This window comes from Polyodon spathula, chromosome 29, assembly GCF_017654505.1.
Source record: "Polyodon spathula isolate WHYD16114869_AA chromosome 29, ASM1765450v1, whole genome shotgun sequence".
NCBI classification, from domain to species: domain Eukaryota; kingdom Metazoa; phylum Chordata; class Actinopteri; order Acipenseriformes; family Polyodontidae; genus Polyodon; species Polyodon spathula.
The window spans coordinates 7761637-7787037 of NC_054562.1; the positions used below are offsets into that span (position 1 = coordinate 7761637).

General features: G+C 44.6%; 2 protein-coding genes across 4 annotated transcripts; one reads left to right on the forward strand and one right to left on the reverse strand.

Annotated features, from left to right (window-relative positions):
- Positions 1–6783: 6783 nt before the first annotated feature.
- LOC121302203 (cytochrome c oxidase subunit 5B, mitochondrial-like) lies at positions 6784–8670 on the forward strand. The gene is made up of 4 exons (XM_041232024.1): positions 6784–6917; positions 7688–7758; positions 7881–7980; positions 8330–8670. Exons 1-4 carry the CDS (start codon positions 6818–6820, stop codon positions 8440–8442), a joined length of 384 nt encoding a protein of 127 aa, XP_041087958.1. The 5' UTR covers positions 6784–6817; the 3' UTR covers positions 8443–8670.
- A 738-nt stretch (positions 8671–9408) lies between these two features.
- LOC121302337 (AT-rich interactive domain-containing protein 5A-like) lies at positions 9409–23868 on the reverse strand. Of its 3 annotated transcripts, none has more exons than XM_041232245.1 (7): positions 23484–23868; positions 19953–20032; positions 15659–15824; positions 15338–15390; positions 13938–14035; positions 13472–13640; positions 9409–12381 (listed from the first exon to the last, which is right to left on the reverse strand). In XM_041232245.1, the coding sequence occupies exons 1-7, from the start codon at positions 23485–23487 to the stop codon at positions 10870–10872; spliced, it is 2082 nt and encodes a 693-aa protein (XP_041088179.1). In that variant the 5' UTR covers positions 23488–23868; the 3' UTR covers positions 9409–10869. The 3 variants fall into 3 exon arrangements, with proteins under 3 accessions (XP_041088179.1, XP_041088178.1, XP_041088180.1); XM_041232244.1 differs by having other exon boundaries at positions 19953–20035; XM_041232246.1 differs by lacking the exons at positions 15338–15390; positions 15659–15824 and having other exon boundaries at positions 19953–20035; positions 23484–23866.
- Between the last annotated feature and the right edge of the window lie 1533 nt (positions 23869–25401).

Below are 25401 nucleotides of genomic sequence, written 5' to 3' on the forward strand. Positions count from 1 at the left end.
CACGGTGTAATAATAATAAAACTCTATAAAGTCTATTATGCAAGCCCGCGTTTAATTACGTGTTCCAGATCACTGCATAATTTTAAGTGCGGCTTTTCTTTGGGTGTCGGGCTTGAATAATATGCGACGGATATTCGGAAGACAGTCAGACCATAACAGCATAATACAGTGCTCTGTCTGGCTTCTACGCACTATCTATAGTTATTCAATTATATCCTACAAAGTAAATGCGAAATAAAAGCTACGTGTGTTCAATGACATTTTATTGATTGTAATAAAATATATCTGTTGACTTTAAATTATCTATACGTTTAATCACCCATTCTAAATAGAATTCAACATTCTAATTCCATCCTATGCCATATTCACACATCTTCAGCAGTCTTCAAATAATAACACACCGTAGCATTTCTGTATAGTATGTGCATCTGAAACAGCGCTGATATTTACCGTGAATCAAAGCGGAGCTGCTTCTCAAGAAATGTCACTTCGGCACCCGGCTTCTCAGAAGGGCTCAGCCGCTGTATTGAAACACGCCGCCAGCTCGCCTCTACAAACCCCCAGACCCCCCGCGGCGCGCAAGTAGTTTGAAAAGGGGCTGGCAGCTTTTTTAAATCTGAAAGCAGAATCTTTCTGAAAGGAATACAGCTCCCGAATTCAGAATCGAGAGCAGGGGTGGCAATTAAAGCAGGATAACAACTTATGGCTGCGCACATGCAATTGTAAAATATGTAGATTATTTGTTGCCCTAACGCACAGAAACCTTGCAGGTGACATCCATAACCTCCAAACGCTGTAGGTAATCCTTACTATAACCAGCAGGGGGTGCCACTTTCCCAATTAGACCGTGCTTAAAAGGTTTTTTTTTTTTTTTAAACAGAAAGGACATTCTCAATTTGATGAAGCCATTTCTTACACATTCGCTGTTCTTTGTGAAAGTCTTTGGTACGTTTTTTTAACTACCCGGGCTTGCTTTGCTTCATTTAGATATTTAATGACCCAGGAGACAGTGTTCCAAACAGAAAAGAAACCGTGAAAGATTGCCAACAAAACACACTCATCTCCCCTCTCCGTTTCTCAGTAGACTCGCAGTGTAGTTTTGCTTCAAATGAATCGAAATGCAGTCAAGAGTACCGGGCTGTGCGCCAGCAGCTGGAACCGAGGGGCAGCGTCTGAGCTCGGCACGACAGAAATAATGTAGGAGCCTGTCAGGGAATCAGGTCTGAAAGCAAACAGTGAAGTCAGTAGCACGCATCCAGCATCACAGCAGACCGGGCTTTGCAAACGAGAGCTATAGCGGTATTGAAAACGCTGTCTATCGATCTTATATTCTCAAAAGCTTCTGCTAAGTCATGTTAATACTGAGTTGCATGATAATTGAATAAGCAGTTCTCCAGACACGTGCAAAGGCGTGGGTGTGACATACAGTTGAGTGGATAACCGACACACCTCCATCACTCTCACAATCGGCTAGTCTCAGTAACCTGGCCAAGCTACAGAGTGGTACTTTTTAATGACAATTGGTTGTCAGTGTGTATGAAGAAATGATGAGGGCAGACAGGGGGTGATCAGGAGGCGCTCTCTCTCTCTCAATTTCCACGATAATCACAAATAAATGATCTGGTATTAAATATTTTATTCGCTAATCACCGCCGCGTTTTATTGCCCACGTGGTTCCCCAGTCAGCCTGCCAGCGTTGCATTTTTTAATACACTGCAAGACACTATCGTTTTGTTTAATTTTGTGTGGTTTATGAACAAATACCCCAGCGGCACTGAGCTCAGCTCTTCTATTACCGATATTCTCTTAACATTTTTTTTTTTTCATTGAAATATTAAAAATACCCTCATACGGGGAGTTCTGAACCCCAGGACCGGGTGCAGCAGGGCGGGCGTGTGTGAGTTTCTAGCGCTTTGAACAGGAGGTTATCTGCAGTGTCTCAGCTGGAGAGACGATGGGAGCCTGTAATAAGTCATCAGTCCCCAGTGAGCTTTTTAAATTGGCTCAAGATTGCTGTCAAATGGCTTTATTAAGAAGATGACAAGGCGTCTGGCTGAGATGGCCTGTTTGTAATAAAAATCCAGCTCGAGGGACGCTATTTTTTTAATTTAAAGCGAATTATTTTTCTACTGGATCTTAATCCTTGGTGTTGCCGGGAGGCAATTCGACAAGCAGAATGATGAAAGCGCGTCTGCAGCTCAGCTGATCAGAACGCGGACCGGGAGCAGGTCTCAGGGGCTCCAGTGAAGAAGACGTGGGGGGAAAGACTTCTGGTCCACCGGTTTGCATTTCTGAAATAACCCCAATTCAAATTCATCTTGTAAAAAGTGAATTGATGTGTTACGGCGCTTCGCTGTCATGTGTATATATCGCGCGTCCCACATTATTCCCTATATCCGGAGAACCGCTTATCCATGTGTCATGAAATCTGGCATGAACACTGAACGCATAACTCGTTGAGAGTCTCACACCAGGGGGGTATAGTGGGGCTGTTTGTCTGGCACTCTATCAAAGGGAGTCGGTGGATAATGTAATAAAGCTAACACGAGATAAGGAGGTTGATTTCAAAGTGCTCCCAGTCTCCTGGCTCTGTCAAACAGGGTAGACGCAGGAAGTGTGGCGAGCAGGTAACCGGGTTGGGGTCCCGGCAGTAATCTGATCAACACTGACATCCTGACTGAGGATGCATTGAAGTTCCTTATCTGAAACGGGAGGAATTTAATTACCGCGCTGCATACGGCTCTCTGCTGCACTGTCATCCCAGAGGCACGCCGCCCACCCCCGCTCCCCCACCACCAGCACACAGACCCCCCTACCCTTACAGGGGCGCTCCGTATGCAGAGACACGACGTCCCTGACAGTAGTGGGTTCTGTGGATGACACACACACAGAAACACACTCTGTGTAACTGGATTTCAGAGAGAGAGAGAGAGAGAGAGAGAGAGAGAGAGAGGATGAAGGGGGTAAGCAGATAGAGCTGTCTCAATCTACATCTATGTCATCTGGTTTATGTTAATTAGACTGAATTTTAAAGAAATGAAGACACAGGGAATTAAAAGGTTGCTTACATTTACAATCGAGCGCCACTCAACTCCAATTAACTTCTGCGTTGAGTAGTTTTTAAAAAAAAAAAAAAAGCGTTTGATAACAGATTGATAAAAGAAAGTAAGAGATGATCCTACACGAAATACGAATGTGTTTTTTGTTTTCTTTTGTCAGTTTGATCACGACGGGTTCCGTGTTAAATCACGCTGTCAGATTGTTATTAACTGAAAATCAATAATCGCATGAACGAGGGGGGGGGGCTTTAGTTTGTGTTAGTTTGTGTAAATAACACGTTTTAATCCATTTGAATTAATACCCGACTACTTAAAACATCTTAAAATGAAGTTACTTGGAAAATATATGCACAGACTTACAAGATAAGCGGTGGTCCAGTGGTTTAAGAAAAATGGGCTTATTACCAAGAGGTTCCTGGATCAAATCCCGGCTCAGCCACTGAATCACTGTGTGCGACCCTGACCAAGCCACTTCCCCTCCTTGTGCTCCGTCCTTGGGATGAGACGCAAAACAAACGAGGTCCTATTGGAAGAGACTCTGCAGCAGCAGTTGGTAACCCATAGTTCACTCCCTAGTCTGCTAAATGACTAATAATAATAATAATAATAATAATAATAATAATAATAATAATAATAATAATAATCCATTATGGAAGAGAGTCCCTGCGCTGTGTGTCAATGCTCTTGGTGTCCTGTGCTGTTGTAAGCAGGATTTCAATCACAATAGCTTGCGGTTTCCTGCTTAAACAGTAATGAATCCCCTGCGCACCACAGTGGCTGTAATTGAAGACCAAGCAGCACACATTAGACCGCTTTGTGCATTAATCAGTAACCCTAAACAACTAAAGTCTCCGGCGTTTTCCCACGTGTGGCTCCGTGTTCATTTTCTCTTACTGTTTTAAATGAATTGCACGTGGAGTCTATTAATCTCAATTTGACTGTCTTGACCATTTCCAAAGATTTTCAGCTACAGTGGTTTGATTTCACACGACAAATCTAATCTACAGAAGCAACGGGTGTCTAACACGTGCTGTACAACACACTTGTGTGGCAGTGAATACTGAACTCCCACTGTGCTGTATCCCTGGTGCTAACGAGTGAAAGAAACAAATGATTTGTTTGCACTCCTTTAAACGGTGAAACAGATGAGTGAATTTTGCATAGCTCGGAAAGAATGACAGTTGCACGTCCTTCTGTGAAAATCTTTGGAAAGCAATTTGCAAGCCCGAAAACGATAAAAAAATAAATAAATAAATAAATACATTTTAAAAATTTTTTTTAAGCTTCCTAACGGGATTTGCAGAAACAGTCCCTGGGAGTTTTAATAAAATCTTTTAATCGTCTAATATAATAATAATAATAATAATAATAATAATAATAATAATAATAAAAACAGCTCTGTCAAATGTCTTGCAGAGTAACTGTTTAAAAAAAATGTGTACGACGTTTCTGAAAAGCGTTTCATGCATGAGGGCTATAACCACGCGTCCTTGTCGCATTGAGTTCCCTTCTGCCTGCAGAGCACCCGAGTGACTCGCCTTTCACTGGTCAGAACCACAAACCCGCGACAGCCATTGTGCAACCAGCAAAATAAATCTCTTGTGCAAGACTGGATTTAGAGTCAGGCTAGGCTGGGCATCAGTGCGCAGCTCAAGAGTCCGAATAAGCATTTGAATATGGACCTGTGATTGCATGTATCCCTTCATTGCTGCATGGGCTCTTAATTGAAGCTGCAAACGATATCATTGTTAACTAACCAACGCTGTTGCATTTATTTTCCTTTTGTTGATTGGAAATGTGATGTGAAGAATTTGGGTCGATTAATCGCTATATATAAGATTAATATGGATTGCAACTTAAACCAGGGCTATTATTAGATGGCGATAGATAGTCAGCGTCCACGCAGGGTCTTGTAAGCGAGTTTCCGTCGTTTACAGTTATCACTCTCTATTAAAGGCAAGAGACTGGAATTTTCCCTTTTACATAACTTGACACAAAGCACAAATTCAGTATGTTAGCGTAACATTATTTGACAGGTTTCATTTGACTTTATGAAGCTAAATTAATTCATTCTATAGGGGGGTGCAGAGCTGTACCTGCTAAAGGTGTGCCCGAGACTGAATCCCGAATCTACACCATACCGAATGAAAGAGTTTTTGGAATTCTAAGAGTATCATTTTAGAAAAGTAATCCGTTACAGCCACAAGCTACTTGAACAAGACTGTAGCTAGTTACAGTAACGCATTACTTAAAAAAACAATTATGGTTACATATAGTTACTTCTCAGAGAGATTTTTTTTTTTCAGATTGGTCAGGCTGCAGCTCGAAATATTCTTTGAATTTCCAGCCCGTTCCTCCCCTCCTGTGACGCAGTTTCCCAGCAAGATGACCAGCGCCTTCATGTGACAGGTAAGGTTTCACTTGCAGTGTTGAAGCGTTTTCTGATTTTACATGTAATAGGTTAGCTGTAACAATGCAATTTCTTTTTTCACATAAAATGTAATCAGTTACCTGTCTGAAAAAGGAATCTACAGTTACAAGTTACTGGAAAATGTATATATATATATATATATATATATATATATATATATATATATATATATATATATATATATATATATATATAATATATATATATATAATGTATCTATTAAATCCGTTAATTACTTTAGGATTAATGAAAATTATAAACATTTGTCTACATTACGAATACATATTGTAGCTATATATATATATATATATATATTATATATAATATATATATATATATTAGATAACATCTTATATCTATAATATATATATATATATATATAATATATATATATAGACCCTGTGGAGAACAGAGCCCCACGCAAACCCAAGCAGCTGTTTCTTCACTTGCACCTCTAAGCCGTTCCCAGCGCGCTTCATTGCCTTTTGTTTTTTGTAAACCCTGTTGAAAATGGCTCCACAGTGCCATCTTGTGGAATAATAGCGACAGGCCAGGTTACAGAGGGACGAGGACGCATTTCTATGGAAAGTGGAGTGTGAGGTAACATTAAACGGACTTTACAACGTAAGTAATTACGGATTTTTTTAAAAAAAAAAATCAGTAGTTAGTTGGTTTGATCACGACGCGTTCTAGATTGAATCGCACGGTTATTAATTTGTAGACCTGGACACACGAGGGCCGGCTTTGTGTTGTGCAATAAAGACATTATTTAAAGCGGCTTAATTCCATTTGAATTAATACTATAAAGCACGTTCAAATAAATTACTCTGGAAAACTCTTGAGTATCTGCACCCATCGCATAAACAAGAAATCAAACTGCAGCGTTACCATCTGCCATTATAACAAACCTGCAACCATTAAACATGTGGAAATTTTATCCCCAGACAGCAGAAACAATAAGACGCTCCAGAAATAATATTTTCATGTCAATCCCCTGGTTTCACCTATATATACAAGATTAATGATACGATCCTCGCATACGGATAGGTATAAAGTTCTCATTTAAACTTACTCTCCGCTATCTGGCTCGCCGATAAAAATACAGTTTATAATAATAATAATAATAATAATAGAATAAAAAAAAAGTCTATTTGCAAATGACGTTAGAAAATAAATACATAAATAAAAATAATCTGTTATTTTCTAAGCGCATGTGTCCAGTGTCCTGCTGTCACATGACAGCCGCCTCCGTTCCGCCCTCACCCCTCACACGTGACTCGTGCGCAGCCGCAGTGGGTGCGTGATTCTTTTCCGTCTCTTCCTCGGAATGGCTGCAAGGTTACTGCTGAGATCCGCCGTGCGCGTCGCGGCTCGCCGGGCAGGACCCGCCCCGGTCCCCGCTCCCGTACGCGGCATGTCTGCTGGAGGTGAGTCCGGGGAAGGGGCCGTGGGAGCCGGGGAGCTTGCGAGCAAGACGCACCGGGGAGGGCAGCGTGGCAAGCCGGGGCCGGGGCAAGGACGGGCGGCGCATTGCAGGAAGCAGCGCCGGGCCTCGCTGAGTCCGAGAGCGGATTATTGCATTTATTATACTTACTCGTTTATTTTATTCATTTAAGAAGTCAAATATTTTTTTTAGGGAGGCTTGTTTAAAAGTAGATCGAGGCGGGGATATACCGCGGGCACAATGTGCTGTTTTTATATAGCGGAAGTAATTGCGTTATTCAGTAATTATTTCAGTTTTTTTCAAGACAAGCTGAAGTAATACATATTATTTTACAAGCGTGGGGAGGACGGGCACTCGTGTTGTCCTTGCTTGAGTAGATTTATTATTATTGTTATTATTATTGTTATTATTATTATTTTGTAATTCAGTACAGCGCTTGATGTGTTGTTTGAGCCTGAGAAATGCGTGTGTGTGTGATTACACTGTACAGCACTGGAAGCAGTTCAGTGTTGTGTGTGTTTAATGTTGTCCTTCAGTGTGTGCCGGTGTCTCAAGGGCAGGACACTTCAAGGACCGTCACGCAGTACCTCTGTGTCTTCACGCAAAGTCGCTTTGCAGCTCGGCTCGTTACCGTAATTGCAGCTATGGCAGGAGTTTCTGTGTGGCAGTGCAGTGTTTTAGAAATGGGCTCCCTCTCCTGAGTTTTTGTTTTTGTACATTTTCAGTGATGCATTTTTTTTTAATGCTTGACAGGCATCCCGACTGACGAGGAGCAGGCTACTGGCATGGAGAAAAAGATCATCCACGCTCTGAAGACTGGCTCTGTATGTACGCTGAGCTGCACGGCTCTTACGCTTTTGTAGCCAGAATGACAATCCCTGCTTTGGGTAACGCCCCGTATTTTGTCGAGCCAGACTCCCGCTCACTGTGCTCTGTTCTGTTCCAGGACCCCTTCAGCATGTTGAGACCCAAGGAGTACGCCGGGACCAAGCAAGACCCCCACATGGTCCCCTCCATCACCGACAAGAGGATCGTCGGCTGCATCTGTAAGCGTGCTCGCTAATCTCTTCATCTGGGGCTAACATGCGAAACCCTTTTAAACCTGTGCAGTTAGGCTGAGCCGATTTTACTGTTTAAAAAAAAAAAAAAGAGATTTACAAGGGATGCATGCGTGTCCCACGAATTTAAAAATATGCTAACTTATTTTTTTGCAGTGAGGTTTGGCACAAAACAAGGTTTAAAATGTACTGACAAGCTATTTGAAAACCTTTTTACTTGGTGTACAATTCACACACGATAATGAAGACACTCTGTACTGTGCTTGCAGTGGATTTGTAATGGTCTCAGACACTGATCAGCCCCCAGTTCATCTTCTCTCTCATTCTTTCTCTGCAGGTGAAGAGGACAATACAGCTGTAGTTTGGTTCTGGCTCCACCAGGGGGAGGCTCAGCGCTGTCCTTCTTGCGGCTCCCATTACAAACTGGTCCCTCATGAGCTGCCCCATTAACCTCTCAATTACTCTTCTTAAAGAAAAAAAAAAAAAACAACCAAGAGAATTCCTTTGAAACAGTGTGACCTCATCTCTGTTTTTCTTTGACTTGAAATATTTATGGTTTGGGACACACACAAGTATACTTCTATAAATTCCAGTTGTGACAGTTTACAATGATGAGAAGTACTGTATGTTGCATTTGTCTGGATCCTCTAATAAACCTTACAGCGTTTTAAACCTCAACTGCCTGCATCTTTTTTTTTTTAATTGTTAGTTATTTTAGCAGACGCCTTTATCCAAGGTGACTTACAGAGACGAGGGTGTGTGAGCTGTCCGTAAGCTGCAGAGTCCCTTACAACAGGGTCTCCTGAAAGACGGAGCACAAGGAGGGTCACGCAGTGAGTCAGGGACTGAGCTGGGATTTGAACCGGGGACCTCCTGGTTACAAGCCCTTTTCTTTAACCACTGGACCACGCTAAAATGTATTTCTAGTATGAGAGTAAATCTTCGGATTTGACAAAGATAATTTTAAAAGGCACATTGATTCTCAAGACAACACAGACCTTGCAAAATAGTTACTCTCGTTTTAATATTTTTTTTTTACAAAAATATACAGTGAACATCTTCAGACTACTGCACTGTAAAATCTTTTTTACATACCTGCGTAAGAAAACATTTATTAGAATTATAATTATTATATACACATAGAAAAAACAATTGTCCTTTTGACTTCCAAACAGCATGATGTGTGAGACCAATGTAACTATATACAGATTTTAAAATCAGAATCACTGATTTGCACTGTAGGGTAGAAGGGAAATAAATTGTTTACAATCTGCTCAGTAGAACAGACTAGAGCTCTGGCCAAATGTTTTACATCCCCTAGAATTTTAGGATTGAAACAGTTATATATATTTTAGCTCAAAGAGCCAGCTGCCCTATATATATATATATATATATATATATATATATATATATATATATATATATATATATATGTGAACATAATTTAGATATTTATCAAAGAAACTACTAAATGATATCACAAAAGTCTATTGGAAGATGTAATGGCAGTATAATATTTCAAGTTAGATTTTGAAATGTCACTTTTTTCGTTAAGTATATGCAAAATTTCAAAGCGGTGTGTAATTCAACATTTTCCCATTAACGTTACTGCACAGGTTCCATTTGACTCGGAAGCAGAAGCAGACTTGATTCTCAAGCAAAACCTTTGGCTGTAGCTGTAGAACTCGTTCTTAATGGATCCAAACGGCTGTCGCTGTGCATGTAACAGATTCAGACTGGGTGCTAAAAGGGGTGACTGGTCTACCTGCTAAGCAGCTATAACAGGTGCTAACAATTCCCCAGAACACTCAAGCGTCTGCAATGCATTTGGCACGTAAACACACTCAAAGCCTGAGCTGCAGGCTTTCACAATAGATTAGGAGCTGTTTATCGTGTTTTGTTTTTTTTCAACTGCGTATCACACAGTACTGTATACCTTGTGAAGAGATTCTTCCAACTCCAGCCTGCTGGATGTATTGGGAATGTCCAGTGGCAAAGAAAATCTCGGTTTACACCTCTGCACAAAAGCAGGGACAACTTCGAAGACGAAGAAAAATGTGATTCAAAGTAAGCCATCCACAAACTGTCGGTGTTGTGTTGGGCGACAAACGCACCTCTTTCACTCAGAGGTCAGGCACAGTACATTGCTGCTGTCTTCTGCATTGGCTGCTGTAGTGTGAACTGTTCAGTGTGCAATGTAAATACATTTTTTTTTTTTAAAAACCCAGAAGGTACCGGACTGGAGTTTCACAGCATTTCGAATCGCTTGAGAACGCAAACCCAGTTTAACAACAGCCCCTCCTTGAGGGAAACGGTTTTTTTGGAACGCTGTTTCCATGGTTACAGAACAGCAATCCATCACCGCCCAGGCCTGGCAGTCAGTATCCAGATTATTATTTTTTTTATCCTCGAGTCTTGCAGGATCTTTCGTGGCGGAGCTTTCAAAACACACTCCCCACAATCTGACCTTAACTGAAAAGTCTTGATAAATGAGATCTTACACCTCAGTGTGTATGTCCTCCTTAAATATATTCAAATATTAATAACACCAAGAATAATATTAATAATAATTATAATAATAAACAGATGTTTAAAAATCTTTTGAACTGTAGGGCTTTGAAAATGAGATCCACTGAAAGGGTTACTTTGAGTCAACTGATCTTCCCCCTTTGCACTGCCGGATCAATCAGGTTCTCAAAATGCATTTGGCTACAGCTCAATATACAATATCAACTACAATAAAGAGCACCTTATCCCATGAATGGGGAGTCTGTATCATGAGCAGTTCATGAGATCGGTTTTGAGGTAAATCCAGTATTTGTTTCCAACAATCCAAAAGCGCTGCGACGAAGACTCTGTCCAGTTCAGCCTCACAGCTTAGTGTTTAGAGGGGTACAATGAATGCAGGCCGGCGATGGCGTAGCTGGCTTGGGGGTGCCAGACGTGCACGGGATAGAACCTCGAGCTGTGAGGGGAGGACTCATAGGGAGAGAGGAAGGGAGGTTCACCTCCCACAGCTAGGTGGCGGTACAGCGGCTCAGGTGGGTGCGATGCAGCGGGCGGCGCGGCTAGGTGAGCCGGCAGGGAGGGGAAGACGAGAGGGTGGAGGGAGGGGGGCAGGACGGAGTAGGGTTTGAGCTGCTCTAGAGGGTAGCTGGCTGGGGCTCTAGTCCTGTTGTAACTGGGGAGCAGGTAGGAAAGGTGGTGGAGGCTGGCCTGGGAGTGCAGCAGCTTGTGAGTTGCGAATGGCTTGGGGAGATCCGCTTTGCCCTTGAGGTCTCCTGAGTCTTTAGGCAGGGGGGGCACCACCCGCAGTTTCTTCTCGAAAGCAGCGGAGGAGTCGGGGTCTTCTGCCATCCTCTTCTGGGGCACGTGAGGTTTGAATCCCTGGGCTTGGGGGCCTGGCCGGGGGTGGAAGATTGGTCGCACCACCTCCCCTGTTTTGGGCTGCACTTTGGTAAAACTCGACATGGGGGGAACCCAGCAGGCTTTTGGCCCAAAGCCAGCCAAAGAGGAGGGAGGCTGGCGGCTGTACTTGGCAGAAGGGATTCCATTTTCCGTGCCTTTGCTGTCGGGGCTCCAGGCGCTCCGGGGAAGGCTGAGGTCAGTCGGTTGTTCCCGGGAATCTCTGCCCGTGTTCCTCGCGGCCAGATTCCTGTAGGGATTCACCTCCAGGAACCCCCTGGGGGGTTGCAGGAAGCCGGGCAGGTCCTTGCCAGGGTTATGGCTCAGGGGTTTGTAGATGCCATTCACGCAAGGGACGGAGGTGATGCTTGCGTAGTAGGCAGGGCGATCAGGGGTCTCTCTGCAGTCGTCTGGCGGGGAGGTGCAATCTTCAGAAGTGGAGCAAACGGACAGACTTGGGGAAGAAGGGGGCTCCGGAGATCCATCGTCAGAGGCCCGGCTGGAAGTTGCGAGGCCAGGACTGAGTTCCGGTTGCTGGGCACGGTGGATCACAGAGGGCCTTTCGGGGCTGGAAGACGAGGGCTGGAGACAAGCTCCGGCTTTGCTCCCCTCTGCCTGGAAGAAGCGCAGAGACCCAGCCTCGCTGGCCTGCGCCATCAGCTTCTTCTTAACCAGCGGGGAGATCACCCCGCCATGACTGCCTTCCAAGTGGAAGTTGGACAGCAGGCTTTTGATTGGCCAGGATGATCCGCAGACAGAAGCCGTTTGGTTTCCTTTATGGTTCGATGACGAATGGGAAGCTCTCAGTCCGTTGGCGGTCCAGTCATCGTGAGCTCTCCTATTCCCAGACTCCTCTGGAGTGCCTGCCCTGTCAGGATTCGGGTTCTCTGGTTTGTTTCGTATTTCTGCAGGCATGGATCCTCGAGGCAGGGGCAGGCAGGTCCCAGACTCACACCGGGTGCAACCAGTCTGCTGCCCCGTTACCTGCAAGGGGGACCAAAACGAGAGGCATCACAAACAGCGCTTTACAAAAAGTGCTTGTTGTTCTTCATCCCCAAATGCAACCCAATGCTCTGCCAACATTATAGAATGCATGACAAATAAATGCCCATCTTTGAGACAAGATGAATGTTTAAAGAGTTGACAGAGTTGCACTGGGCGTGTGAACTCCCTTCTACAGCAAATCGTTTGTGCTTGGATCTGATCTCCCTCAAAAGGTCTCGATAGGTCTGCTGTACTGTATTAAACTATTTAGTGGCGAGGCAGACAGTGGCATTATAGTAGCAATGGATTAGCGTGCACATTGTGGCAATGGTAAGGCTAAGGCACTATTGGGACTGTGCTGCCCTTGGTAGAATGGTATCACAGCGGGACAATATCAGCCCTAGACAGATGCTATCACACTGTTTTCCATTGATGGTAATGCCGTGCTCGGCCTGAAAGACTTTAAACAGTGACAACAAGAGGGTGTAAATCACACCGGCAGCAAAGAGGAAAAGGAAACAGTTCTCATCTATTTCAGATGTTTGCAGCTGGAACAAAAACTACCAGCGTAATTCACCCAGGGTTCCACCGCTCAGGAAGTGGCACGAAAGAACTTATTAATACCTTTCTTCAAGTCACAGACACTGCAGATTAAAAACACAGCCTTACAAATGCACACAAATATGAATGTACAGCATGATATTTAACAGGACCAAGTCTTTCAATCACAATAGGGATAGCGGCTCTCTAGATAGATGCAAACCCTACGTTGGGACCTTTGCCTCGACTATACCCCCCTTTGAAATAATGATTACAGATATTGCTATATAAATCCGCTCTCCTGTTCCATCTCCCTCCAAACTGTAAAGTGGACTTCTGCAAATCCGATTTGATGGTAAACAAACTTTAATCTCAATATATAAATCTACATGCACACGAGAAAGAAATATAAATGGGAGGGATTTGTGCTGATTGTTTAAAAGACCGGCCAGCTGTCCTGCCTTCCCCTCTATATGATGAACTGTGGAGCTCAATGAGGGCTGTGTGTCTCAGAGCCCTCCGCTCTGATATAACTGGCTCCCGCGTGTACCTCATTGCAGTCGCCGGATTTCTGTGCCTTCTCCTCCTCGTTGCTTCTCTTCCTCTTCCTCTCGCCCTCCTTGCCCTCCTTGGCGCTCTTGTACTGTTTGCGAGGTTTGGCGACGGGCAGCGGCTTGTCCTCCTCCCCCCTCAGCCTCCGCTCGAATGGCAGCACCAGCCTGTGGGACGGGCGCACAGAGACTGGTATTTTTCTCCCTCACTCCCTCACTGAAGAAATCCCCACAACAGCTCAGCAGAACCAGTCCAGAGGGGGTCCTCTGATCCCCAAGACAATTGCATCTTTACACCCATTTCAAAATACAACCCCTACTTCTTACAGTAGACTTTTTGCGATATCATTTTGTAGTTTCTTTGATTACATGCTGTCAAATAACGTTCTCAATCCTAAAATTGTAGGTGATGCCAAGCGTATCGGCTGAGGTCTCGCACGCAGGTCCTCACGGCGGGGTCCTTACCTCTCGTAGTGGCGCCGGGTGCAGGTGGCAGCGCTGGTACTCCCCGGGCTGCCCCCCAGCTCATCGTACACGTTCTTCCACAGTCTGCGGGCCGTCACCTGGGGAAGGGAGGGGGCACAAGAAGACATGAAGATATGGGAGCAGGCAAGGGTCTGGACAGCCCTTCTAGGACAGTATAAAATACTCCACTGGGGTCCCATCACAATACAGAACTCATGAATAACCATGACCTAGATTCAGCATTAAACCATTTTAAAAAAAAATATATATATTTTGAATGAACGAAGGCAGGCACCAGGATATGCGAGAGAGAGAGAGAGAGAGAGAGAGATGACCACTAGACTGTGCCCCCTCCTCCCTTCCTCACCCCCCTATCCCAGTCAGGAGATCAGCTGGTGTGTCTTGGGGGAGCTCCACTAACATGTGCAATGGGAGTCAGTGATGGAGCCACACTCCCAACCCAATCTTCTCTGTCTGTCCTCCCGGCCAGCTGGCATAGCGGAACACAGATCCCTGGGGAACCACGCCGAAGACAGAGATGAACGCGGCAGCACCCCGCTCTCTGTGTCCCGTCAGCAATTCCACATTCCCCCGGCCCCGCGTGCAATAACTCATCCCAGCAAAGCACCTGGTCCCAGAGGCGCTGGCTGCACGCCCTGCCATGCAGCACACACCTTAATCAGCATCAGCGCTAACGAAACTCACTTTGAGACCAGCCAGGCCAGGGCAAATAGCAGGCTTGTGATGCATCAGCTTCTCTGAATATGAACCACAACTGAAACACTGACAAGTATTTCCACTGCTTTTCAATGTCACTGGAAACTGTAAAGTGGGACACTACAGGGTCTATATTATTCATCTAAACCGTGGCAGATTTAAACACAGATGCTCTTAAGTTTCTAACCTGATTTTCAATCAGGGCTAAATTCAAAACCTTTAAACCAAGTCTAAAGGAGCCAGTGGTTAAACCAGGAGGTCCCCGGTTCGAATCCCAGCTCAGCCACTGACTCCCTGAGTGTGGAAGTCTTTGCTGTGAACAGCCACCTCTTCAATGTGGATGGGGGTCAGGGCATAAGGCAGCATCCCCATGCAACATAAACGCTCAGGTTTGCAGTCCCAATATCCCCTAATCACCCATTACCAGGACGGTGGACAATGCTTCAGAAATATCCTTCTTATGTATTAGGACTAGCAACATCATCACCTTGATTATCGTGTTTGTCTGAATCTTTGATTCAGGAAACGATATGCGTTTCAAATGCCAACAGTTTCAATTAACAGGCGCTGCGGTTCCTCTTTTAAAGACTTGGTTACCCCTCCTCTACCACAGTAAGGGCACTTTCACCCTTTGTTTGGGCAGTGAAGCACAGTTTGGGATCGCTCTGCCAATGCGTGCTTACCGAGTCATATCCTCCCAGTTTCTCCACAGCCTTGTATATCCTCCACAGGTTAACTGCAGGAAGCAAGCAGGGGAAAGAAAGTTTAGGAAAAACTGCTGGCATCCCATTCTAGTCCCAGAGTATTACCCTGAAAATAAATTTTCAAAATACTAACCTAACCCTTTTTAGAATAAATGTTGCATGCATGTAGCATGTCAAACTGAGCTCCCTGGTTAAACAGTGTTTAAATCTGCAGTGACGTGCTGTCCAGTTAGCGCTGTAGGCTGGTGGGGTTTGAGAAGTCTCTCCTCTCTGAGCTCTGAAGCTGAAACATCAACCTACCCTGCTTGAAGCCCAGGTGTGGAATCCTCTCGATGGGCGTGTTCCTCTCCTTCATGAACGCGTAGAGATTGGCCACAAAGCTCTTCTCCTCCTGCTCTTCCTGCTCCGATTGGCTCTCGCCGCTCTTCTCCTCTGTGGAGCTGGATGATTCCATGTCAGCGCTCTCCTGCTCACAAACAACAGAAATCAAATTGAAAAGGACCCTCGTGAAAGGGATTGCTCGGGTGGGCAGCACGCTCATTCAGTCGCCTCTCAAGCCTCTCGCCTGCGGAGGCTTCACTCCAAACCTGGTTCACTTTGTGTCTCTTGCCTGAAAGAAAGATGCTGCAAATATCGAAAATGATGATTTTCAGTTTTTTTGCCCAATTCTTTTGCCCCTTTTTCTCGAATGTCCAGTTACGCTCCTTCACTGCAGCAAACTCCCCACCACAGCTAAGGAAAACGAAAGGTCGGTGGACGTCCTCCCAAACCGACCGGCCCTTCGCACCCTGGAGATTGACAGCGGATGTCGGCGAGCTACCAGCTCATGGAGAGCATACAGCTCACCAAGCACTGTGAGGAGACTCCATCCTGGCCGACTTCCCTAACCCACAGGAGTGCCAGAGCCAATGCAATGATCCCATCTGGAATCCGCAGTGAAGACGCAGGGGTAAAGCCAATGGCCATCGATGGAACCCAAAACCTGTGCGAATCCATCTGGGTCAGGGTAACTAGGGGTGTGCTACAGACCGCCAGACACAGATACCAATGACAGCGACCTGACTGCAGAGAGGTCTTCGACCGCAGGCAGGAAATAAACACTGTGGACCGAGGTATTCATTTCCACTTCCAACAATATTGTCAGCAGAAATTAAAACAACAATACCAGCTCCTGAAATTTGTCATCGAAACCCTTCATGCAAGTTTCACATCCGAACAAAATCGGAAAAAACCTCCCACTGTGATTGCTTGCTAAACATCTCTCTCTCTCTCTCTCTCTTTCACTCTCTCTCTCCCTCCAGCCTGTAAACGATATTCAAGTTGCCTAGCACAGTTATGCAAAAACTGCAGACGCGTTTATTTCCAAAGAAACCTAAAACATTTCCAAGTGCACAGACATTTAGGGTGATGCATTCATTAGGGCTGGGATTGTACAACCGGGACAAAAATGTTTCCTCCCTTCTGTTCTTACTTTTGCTCAGCAGTTATGCCCTTGAGTGAACAAAAACTAAGCATTCCCGGGGGCATCGTCAAGGGGAAATATCACATCACAGCTGATCGAATGGTCTATAAACACGAAGAAAAAACAGCAGCTTTAGAAAATGACTGGCACAAAAAATAAAGGACGGTACCCACGCCTGGACTTGACAGAGAGAATCACAGGATACAGCTGGAAAACACCTCGGTCTTTATCGTGCGGAGAAGTCATGCCAGCGGCGTGTCAAACACGCTGATAATATAAATTCATACACGCTGTGCTCGACTGGTACCATTACTGCAACAAAGCCAATAATAAACGCAAGAACACTGCTGTGAAGCTTTGCACCCTTTCTTATAATTTCCAATGATACAGAGATGTTTTTAATCTGCATAGTGGTGTAAAACAGACAACACAAGCCCCGCCTTTCCTCAGCGACGCGACAGGTGGATCCTCCAATCAGCAGAGAGGAGCTGTTGCCGTGGCAGCGGTTTCAAACTGAATCAAATTCTCTCAACCAACAACAGTTACGAGAAATGCGTGGCAGTGAATCATATCAAGCTTTTCCTTCTCAACCAGGGTAGCCCTGTCTTAGTCACCACAACACACAGCTGCTCCCATGCGCAACTGTTATCAGCCTGCTGTTTTGAGCAGCTCTGGTTTGCATCTTGACCACAAACCGAGTTCATGTGAGATTTGAACCGTTTACAGTTTCTCATTTTTTTTTTTTCTTTTGTTCTTTCGCTGACAATATCGCTGGAGCTACGAATACCTCAGGCAGTCAACAGTGTGGTGTTATTCCCCCCCTGAGTGATGTGGAAAGGTCGTGGGTTGTAAAGTCGTTCACTGTAATGTATACGAGGCCTCGTTTTCAGTTTTCTACAGAAAAATTCCCTCGTTTCTCAAAAGCATTTTTTGTTTTACAGATTTTCACCAATTTGGCAGAGTAAAATGCCATGCCTCTGCATCAAACGCATGTAATAAAGCGATGTGAACGCGATTTATCGGTCTACAGGGTCAAGGCGTTTACTACTAGATTACAGCCTGAATAAATTAAATTAAAAATAATTTAGTAGGGATAGCATTTTTTCTTTTCTCTGTCTGAATTTGACTTGCAGTAGCTCCCCACATATGCTTCAAATTCTCATCAAAAGTCCAATTTAAATGCAATTGACTATTTTCCTGTCCATATGCAGTATCTACTGCCACAATGTTTCCCTGAAATAAATAGGAAAATATGTATTTATTTATTAATAAAACACATCAAATAATTTAAATAGGAAAAATGACCTGACCTGTATACAAAAAGGGTGTATTGTGACCAAACTAAATTTCAAATTAAAAATACATTTAAAAAAAATGTCAATATTGCTTCTTTGTGTCTTTCTAGTACATAACCATTGCATTACACAAAATACAGAGAGAACAGGAAGTGCCTCACAGGATGTGACATGCGTCACAGCAACCAATATAAAATAATTTCTCATTTGGCGATGTCTGGTTTCACAGCTTCTTAGCTGGAAAGACAAACAATCTGGCAATACCCCTCTGCAACACTCATCTCTCTCGCTCCACTGACCTTAATAAAGACCCTATTATCAAAACCAACGCAGACTTCTTGACAAAATGACTACATTTCACAATTACTGGACTGAGGGAGCCCCCTTTCTCTTAGGGGGGTGAGGGAGGGAGCAGTTCAGTCTCCATGCCTCTAGTCTGCCCTGGACTGGAGGGAGCCCCCTTTCTCTTAGGGGGTGAGGGAGGGAGCAGTTCAGTCTCCATGCCTCAAGGCCCTGGACTGGAGGGAGGGGGGGGTGAGGGAGGGAGCAGTTCAGTCTCCATGCCTCTAGTCTGCCCTGGACTGGAGGGAGCCCCCTTTCTCTTAGGGGGGTGAGGGAGGGAGCAGTTCAGTCTCCATGCCTCTAGTCTGCCCTGGACTGGAGGGAGCCCCCTTTCTCTTAGGGGGGTGAGGGAGGGAGCAGTTCAGTCTCCGTGCCTCAAGCCTGCCCTGGACTGGAGGGAGCCCCCTTTCTCTTAGGGGGGTGAGGGAGGGAGCAGTTCAGTCTCCATGCCTCTAGTCTGCCCTGGACTGGAGGGAGCCCCCTTTCTCTTAGGGGGGTGAGGGAGGGAGCAGTTCAGTCTCCATGCCTCAAGCCTGCCCTGGACTGGAGGGAGCCCCCTTTCTCTTAGGGGGGTGAGGGAGCAGTCTCCTGCCTCTCTGCCCTGGACTGGAGGGAGCCCCCTTTCTCTTAGGGGGGGTGAGGGAGCAGTTCAGTCTCCATGCCTTAAGCCTGCCCTGGGCTGGAGGGAGCATCCTTTCTCTTAGGGAGGTGAGGGAGGAAGCAGTAGGTTATGGTTACCTCTTTAGGATAATACCCACAATATTCTATTAATTTCAGTGGAATTCCTGTTATTCCTATGGTGGTCTTATTTCAATTCATTTTGATCCTGATGTCACTGCGTTAACAAGGCATGTTGCATTGACATGCCTCTGAACTTGCAGCCACTGACTATTCTAAGCGTTACTGGCCTGTGCAGAATGGGGTTTGCGTAATCTTGCTTTTCAGCAAAACCCTGCATGAAATGACTGTTGTTTTCGAAATGTGCCGAGCAAACATCCCATTCAAATTTCCACATCCGAATTCCGGATAAGCGCGTGGGTGCTGTTGATGTGATGGGGCTGATAAGCGCGTGCGTTGCGATTGCTAGCGGTGCGGCAGGGTAGATGCGATCACCTGGCCAGCTGAACCACAGAAACCACGACGCTTTCATCTCACAAGCTGGGCTTGGAAATTCAGCAGCTCGGTTTGCTTCTCAAGCCCATTTACGAGAAATCTATCGGACTGCAACCTGACTGATACTTTTTCCACGAATTGCCTAGAACGTAGAACTTATCTGGAGTTTTCTTCAGCTATGAAAAGTTTTTATACCAGTTTTCACACAACATTTTGGGACTCTTTGTGTTCATATTTCCTGGGAGTTTAACAGCGTTTATTAATAAACACATAAATAAACAAATAAATAAGAACAAGCAAATAAACAGACAAATACATAGATGAAAAACCTCAACTCATTTCGGAGTTTCCCAGGTAAATATCGGGAGTAATGGGCTCTTACCTCGCTCTCCTCGGCGCTGTCCGCCTCAATCACCTCTCTGGGATCGGGCTGCTTGTGGGCCCGATCGCTCGGGTTCGAAGCTGCTTCCAAAACCAAGAGACAACAGCGTCAGCAAGCACAATGACAGTCACCCTAATATCAAATGAAGCAAACCTCATTAAGGGGGGGGTGCCTGGTTCGTGCCGATTGGGGACAAGGGCAGAAAACACATTCACAATGACATAGCACACAGCCAGGGAACAGACACTTCTGAGCTTGAAATAAAAGCCTTGAAGCAGGAAAGCTTCAGTTTCACTGAACAAGCAGGTTCTCCTGGAAATAACCAACGCTGCACATTTTCTAAGAATCGCACCCCCCCCCCCCCCCCCCCCCCCCCCCCCCCCCCTCCCGAACAGGAACCGCCCCCCAGAACAGCATGGCCTAGTTTCAACCACACTGTTACAACATGAGAACTTCCTGTCTTGAAATGAAAGATTTGCCTCTCACTGACTTCTGGGGTACGAGTGATGTTCTGACCTTTAGAGAACCCCCAAAACTTTGGGGGTTCCTCTAAAGGTTGTAAAACACAGGGAAGCATTGTAAAGCACAGAGAGGTCTGGTAAAGCATAGGGAAGCATTGTAAAGCACAGAGAGGTCTGGTAAAGCATAGGGAAGCATTGTAAAGCACAGAGAGGTCTGGTAAAGCAGGGAAGCACTGTAAAGCACAGGGAGGTCTGGTAAAGCATAGGGAAGCATTGTAAAGCACAGAGAGGTCTGGTAAAGCATAGGGAAGCATTGTAAAGCACAGAGAGGTCTGGTAAAGCATAGGGAAGCATTGTAAAGCACAGAGAGGTCTGGTAAAGCATAGGGAAGCATTGTAAAGCACAGAGAGGTCTGGTAAAGCAGGGAAGCACTGTAAAGCACAGGGAGGTCTGGTAAAGCATAGGGAAGCATTGTAAAGCACATAGAGGTCTGCTAAAGCATAGGGAAGCATTGTAAAGCACAGAGAGGTCTGGTAAAGCATATTAAAAAACAAAAAAAAAAACACATGGCAAATTGTGGTAAGTTTCTGATGCTTGAACTAGAGCTCTTGTGGTTTATATGCCACCAGAAACCCATTGATGGAATTACAGCCTTATTGTGTAGCTGGGTGTATATTATTATTATTATTATTATTAATTATTATTATACTGTACACATTTGCTGTTCATTTTCGAAATTGTGTTTAATAATTAATCATTTGAAAAACCTTACGGCTATTCTCATTATTGTAAACACTACTGGAATTCTACTGGTGCCGGAAAAAGTGTTTGTTTACAGACCTCTCACCTCAGAAACCGCATCTATCTTAATACCGCCTCTCCCCCGCAAACACGCCCTATTATTATTATTATTATTATTATTATTATTACTATTAGCACGGTTTCACTTGCATCAAAACAACAACAACAACAACGAAATGTGTTGAGAAAGTTTCCTCTTTCGAGATCACGCATTTCCTGGCTGAGAGGAGACGGCAGCTTCCTTATCTTACCTCTTTATCTTGTTTTGTTATTTTACACCCCAGCGTCGGTTGTGTGTGTGCGTTTCCATTTAATACAAGAGAACTGGTCTATACGGTGGCAAAAAACACACTGATTGGTCGACCGCCAGGTCCTTAAATCGGCCGCCACTTTCCAGTTGGTTCGCCAAATAGAACCATGTGAATCGGGGTAGAGCTCAGGTACATGGAAGCATGATAAAGCGCACCAGAAGCCAAACTCAGTGCAAGAAAGGATGGTGAACGCATTGTATCTGCACGTCAGCACCGGCAATCTGCAAACTTCCCAGGGCTGCAGCCAGTGTAGTTATACTATGCATCATACAAGAGGCCCATACTGACCACTGCATGTACCGTGACACATGTACTGCGAGCTGCAAAACGAGCTCAACTCTTACACGCTGCCAGCCAGCACTCTACACTGTCCAAAACCACCCGCAGCGGCAACGCAGACAGACACTGGCACGGCAACTGTAATGCGAAAGGTTCTGCGAGGGCAATGGGGTGAGGTGCCCTGGGTCTGATTTAAAGGGGCAATGGTCGCACTACAGACCGTCGCTGGTAGAATGGAACCAAAATTAGATCACTTTTTTTTTTTTTTTTTTTTTTTTTAAATATATATAATGTATATTTTAGTCGAGTGAAATCTCTTTGCATCACGTGGAAATTACTTCACATTGAAACGCGCTTTCATTTCTAACTGTATTACACAAACTGCGGCACGGTGTGAGATTCAAGCTGTCCCCTGATGCCGTGGCTATCCTCTTGTATCGACTCTATACGATACCAAGTAAAACTCTCAATGGTAAACCAATGCGTGATATCAGCTATCCGCGCCGGACTGACAGCGCGTCAGGACTATGGATCATATTCGGAATTCATTGTGCTATTTGGGGTCTGTTTGGGCTTAGACAGTTCAATGCTACCTGCATTGTACTTTTCCTGTGCGGTAACCAAGCTCCAGCCCAGAAGCCCAGGGGGTGTGCAAACTGACTGCCCCTAGCTAAATCGACAGCCCAGTGAGAGAGCACCGCTGCTTTGATGTACTGTAAAAGCGACCGACCACATCCACAGTTCTACAGAAAACCTACCGGGAGCAGGGAATCGTTTCATTATACTACGATTGCGCTTCTGATAATAGCTGGGTAACACTTTCCATAAGCGACTCTAATTACTGTGTATTTACAGAGCAGTTACTTAGTAAATACATGTGCGCTCACACGTCATTGCAATGTGATTATGCACAGTTACAGTGTATTTGACGTGGAAATCTTTTTGCACGATATATGCACAATTGCAACAGAAAGGGTTCAGGGTGCTATCGTGCAAACAGATTAACGCGTTAAGTTCACTGTAACGATGCATAGTACGATTGTAATGCTGTGTAAGTACCACACGCATTTACTATATGTAAACACTCAGTAACTAGAGGCACTTTGCAGAAAGGGTTACCTAAAGTTGTTTAATCTATGTTTTATTTGATATTTCTTTTAGAAATCTCGCAGCCTGGTTGCGCCCTGCAGAGCGCTCTATACAGGACTCGCGCGTCAGACTCTTCTTAATAATTCGGGAGCTTCAAAACTAGCCAAAACATGGGATTTGCACACAGCAAAGCCGCTTCGCGAATTACCGGTAAAAACAAAGCGTGCAAAACACCAGAAAACAAGAGCGTTTAAGCCCTGTCAGAGTGTCTCTCTCCTAAACGCGGCAATTTCAACAAATAAATACATACATTATGCGTAAATACCTGGATACCCTGAGCTTAGTATAGCCGTGGTGCAAAACCTTTTGGGTTAAAAACAAATTAAATGCATTAATAAATAAATAAATAATAAAACTGGGCAAAGTCCGCTACATAACATCACACTAAACAGTTCTTTTTATATTAGTCTAAATATTCCAATATTTAATTTTCATTTCGTCCCGCCCTCATTAGCGCAGACAGCATGCTAATAGCAATGTTAACTACATAACGAATGGATAAGTAACCAGCTAAAGCAATTAAAACATACCCATGGTGAAGAAGCGCTCCAAAAGAAGAAAAGAAGCGCTCGGTTTTAGTTTTGCTCTAGGTAAACAGTAAACAGTGCGTCCACACCCCGAGTGAGCCGGTCCATTGGAGAGCTCTCCGCTCACCGCTGCCACTCTCTCTCCGTTTACAAACAACTCCGCCGCCGTGCCAGGCTGTAGCGTGCGTGTGATTGGAAGAACCGGGCTCGAACCGCCACGCCCCCGAAACGCAAGCTCTCCTGGGTATTGTAGTTTTCTATGGGTTTAACGCCGTTCTGCTACTTCTGTCCGGTTGCCGGTGGTCAGAATGAAAAGAAATACCACGTGTTTTGAAATGATTACTTCTAGATACCGACAAACCGTTTAGTAAAACGTGTGTATTATTGTTATTATTATTATTATTATTATTATTATTATTATTATTATTATTATTATGATGTTCGTGTTCCTCTGTCTGTTGTATACACTCCTAAATTGATCTGTTTGCTGTGAACCGTGTCTTGGGTTTGATATAGAGTATATTTTACAGAAGTTTTGATTTGTTGCGCATATGGAAACAAACCAGTGAATTGAATATTGTCAAAATAGGGAAACTAGTGATTGTCTAATTTAATCCATGAGTCGGTCACACACTCACTTAATTTAAACTTCAGTCTGAATGTAATGGTTTGTCCCTCCGTTCCAAAAGCAGTAGTCAATTCAAACTCTTTAAAAATCTGCTCCCCAGCTTCGTTCTTTGCAGCAAACGTGTATTTTCATTTCAAAACACGGTATCTGCTCCCCCCGGCAGGTTAACTACATTTCTCTTTGCTGCTTCCCCCGTTGACCATCAGGCTTTTCAACCAGTAACATAACGCTGCCGAGGAGAACTGACTCCCAGGAAGTGTAACAGCTATCATGAGAATACAGCTTATAAACTGAGAACCTAACGCGGTACCAAGAGATCCTGTTTTAAAATGAAATATTATCTTCTTTCAAAACTCCACACAAAACAGCTAATGGATTTTTTTCTTCTTAGCTACAATTCGCTTAAGAAAAGTTTTGCAACAGCGGACGTTTCCTGGGTCGGTCTGGAACTTCTCAACAGCACTCGGTGTCGCAATAGTAAAAGTGTTTTATTTATATGAGGTTTCTAGTCAGGCAATAACCTTTGAGGTTTACGGTATCTCTTATTTCCGGAGTGGTCTTTCTTGGCTGTGGTAAAGCGCATAGAGAATTGCACTGCAGCACAAATCCCACACAGAGCAAGGCTGATCTTTAACATGACTGCATATTGCACGAAAAGAAATTCCAAAGTTATCATTCACGACAAGACATTCCCCAAATCTCTTCTTAAACTCTTCGATGCTCCCACGCGATTCTCAAGAGCTTGTGTGGGTCTTTGGAGTGAAATTGACCTACAGCAAACCTATTGCTCTGATAGAATCAGGAAGCAGCTGCCAGCTTTGAACTGAGAGAATGGCTTAGCGCCCCTTTAAGTGCGCATGGAGAAATAAAGACTTCATTTCCCCGAGGTCCTTGCACTCGTGGGCGTGTCTTGAGCAGTTTTCTCGGCATGACAGCGTTGGAGTTTGAACGTCACGTCTGGGAAAGGCGTTGGAAGCTGGCCAGGGGTTCAGAGCTCATGCGTAATCGCTTCATGTCATTCTGCAGTGCATCACACTCTGTAATAATATGTTATCGCTGGGAACTCTTTCCACAGCTCAGCAATTTGGAGCACTAAAAAAAAAGCCTGTTCTTAGAATGTGTTGTATTTATGGAAATTGTTTGAACTCCTTTGAGATTTTCACAAGCAGGGAAGGGTAACTGTATTTAATGGTACAGGCTTAAGCTGAAGAAACACAGAGAACTTGGTTTCAGGAGACGAGGTTTCTGGTTCCACTGCACGGCACACCAGGGGAGACTTGAGGTTTGATACAG